At 50.0% G+C, this 782-nt stretch overlaps 1 protein-coding gene across 2 annotated transcripts; it reads left to right on the forward strand.

The window, feature by feature from the left end:
• Nucleotides 1–413: 413 nt before the first annotated feature.
• On the forward strand, nucleotides 414–761 carry H257_19472 (the record flags this gene model as incomplete). Of its 2 annotated transcripts, XM_009848616.1 has the most annotated exons (2): nucleotides 414–645; nucleotides 691–761. In XM_009848616.1, coding segments are annotated over exons 1-2 (246 nt in total), but the record flags the coding sequence as incomplete, so codon positions are not given. The 2 variants fall into 2 exon arrangements, with proteins under 2 accessions (XP_009846918.1, XP_009846917.1); XM_009848615.1 differs by having other exon boundaries at nucleotides 428–761.
• Nucleotides 762–782: the final 21 nt, after the last annotated feature.

The following is a 782-nucleotide window of genomic DNA, read 5'->3' on the forward strand; positions in this document are numbered from 1 at the left end:
GGGTGTAGTTTGTGACACACTTGCATGGTTAATTGAGTTTGGATTATCATTTTTAAGACATTCCTCCGCGAGGGCCGACACTAGAACCACATGTTATGGAACCGCTTCGCCAATTGTAACGCGCCTGCTCGACCAGGGGCGGTGTGCAATCTTCAGTTTTTACTTCGCTCAACGCTTCATACCTCGTGCTTCGACCGATCTTCTTCGAAGTTCGGTCCTCGTCTTCGTACGCGGACCTTGTTATCCGGATTCCCCAGGGGAGGGACGGATAAATCCTTGCGGAAATAATCCGGGGAATCCGGGGATCGAACCTGACACACTTGCATGGATAATGTTTGCTTTGCGACTAAACGTGAAAACAGACTGAACGAAGATACAGTAAGGTAATGCATCAATTATTGACCCTGTTTTTTGTCAAGTGTCAAATACACAAGCCCCCCAAACCTTGCACTCATTATTGAATTTTCCTCATGAAGACAATTGCCATTCTTGCGCTTGTCTCGTCGGCTGCAACCTTTGCCGCGGGGGATACCGCTGCCTCCGTACAAGGATACGGCCCCGCGCTGAGCATTCGTCCCAGCCGTACGGAAACCGTAGAGGTGTTGCCTCCATTTCCCGAGCTAGTCAAGGATTCCGACGTCAAGAGTACTCACACCCAAGGCAACAAAAACTTCAATACTGATACCCTAGGCTACAAGGACGTCAGTACTGACACCCAAGGCGACAAGGACGTCAGTACTGATACCCAAGGCGACAAGGACGTCAGTACTGACTCACAAGGC

This window comes from Aphanomyces astaci (genome assembly GCF_000520075.1).
Source record: "Aphanomyces astaci strain APO3 unplaced genomic scaffold supercont1.645, whole genome shotgun sequence".
NCBI classification, from domain to species: Eukaryota; Oomycota; class Saprolegniomycetes; order Saprolegniales; family Verrucalvaceae; genus Aphanomyces; species Aphanomyces astaci.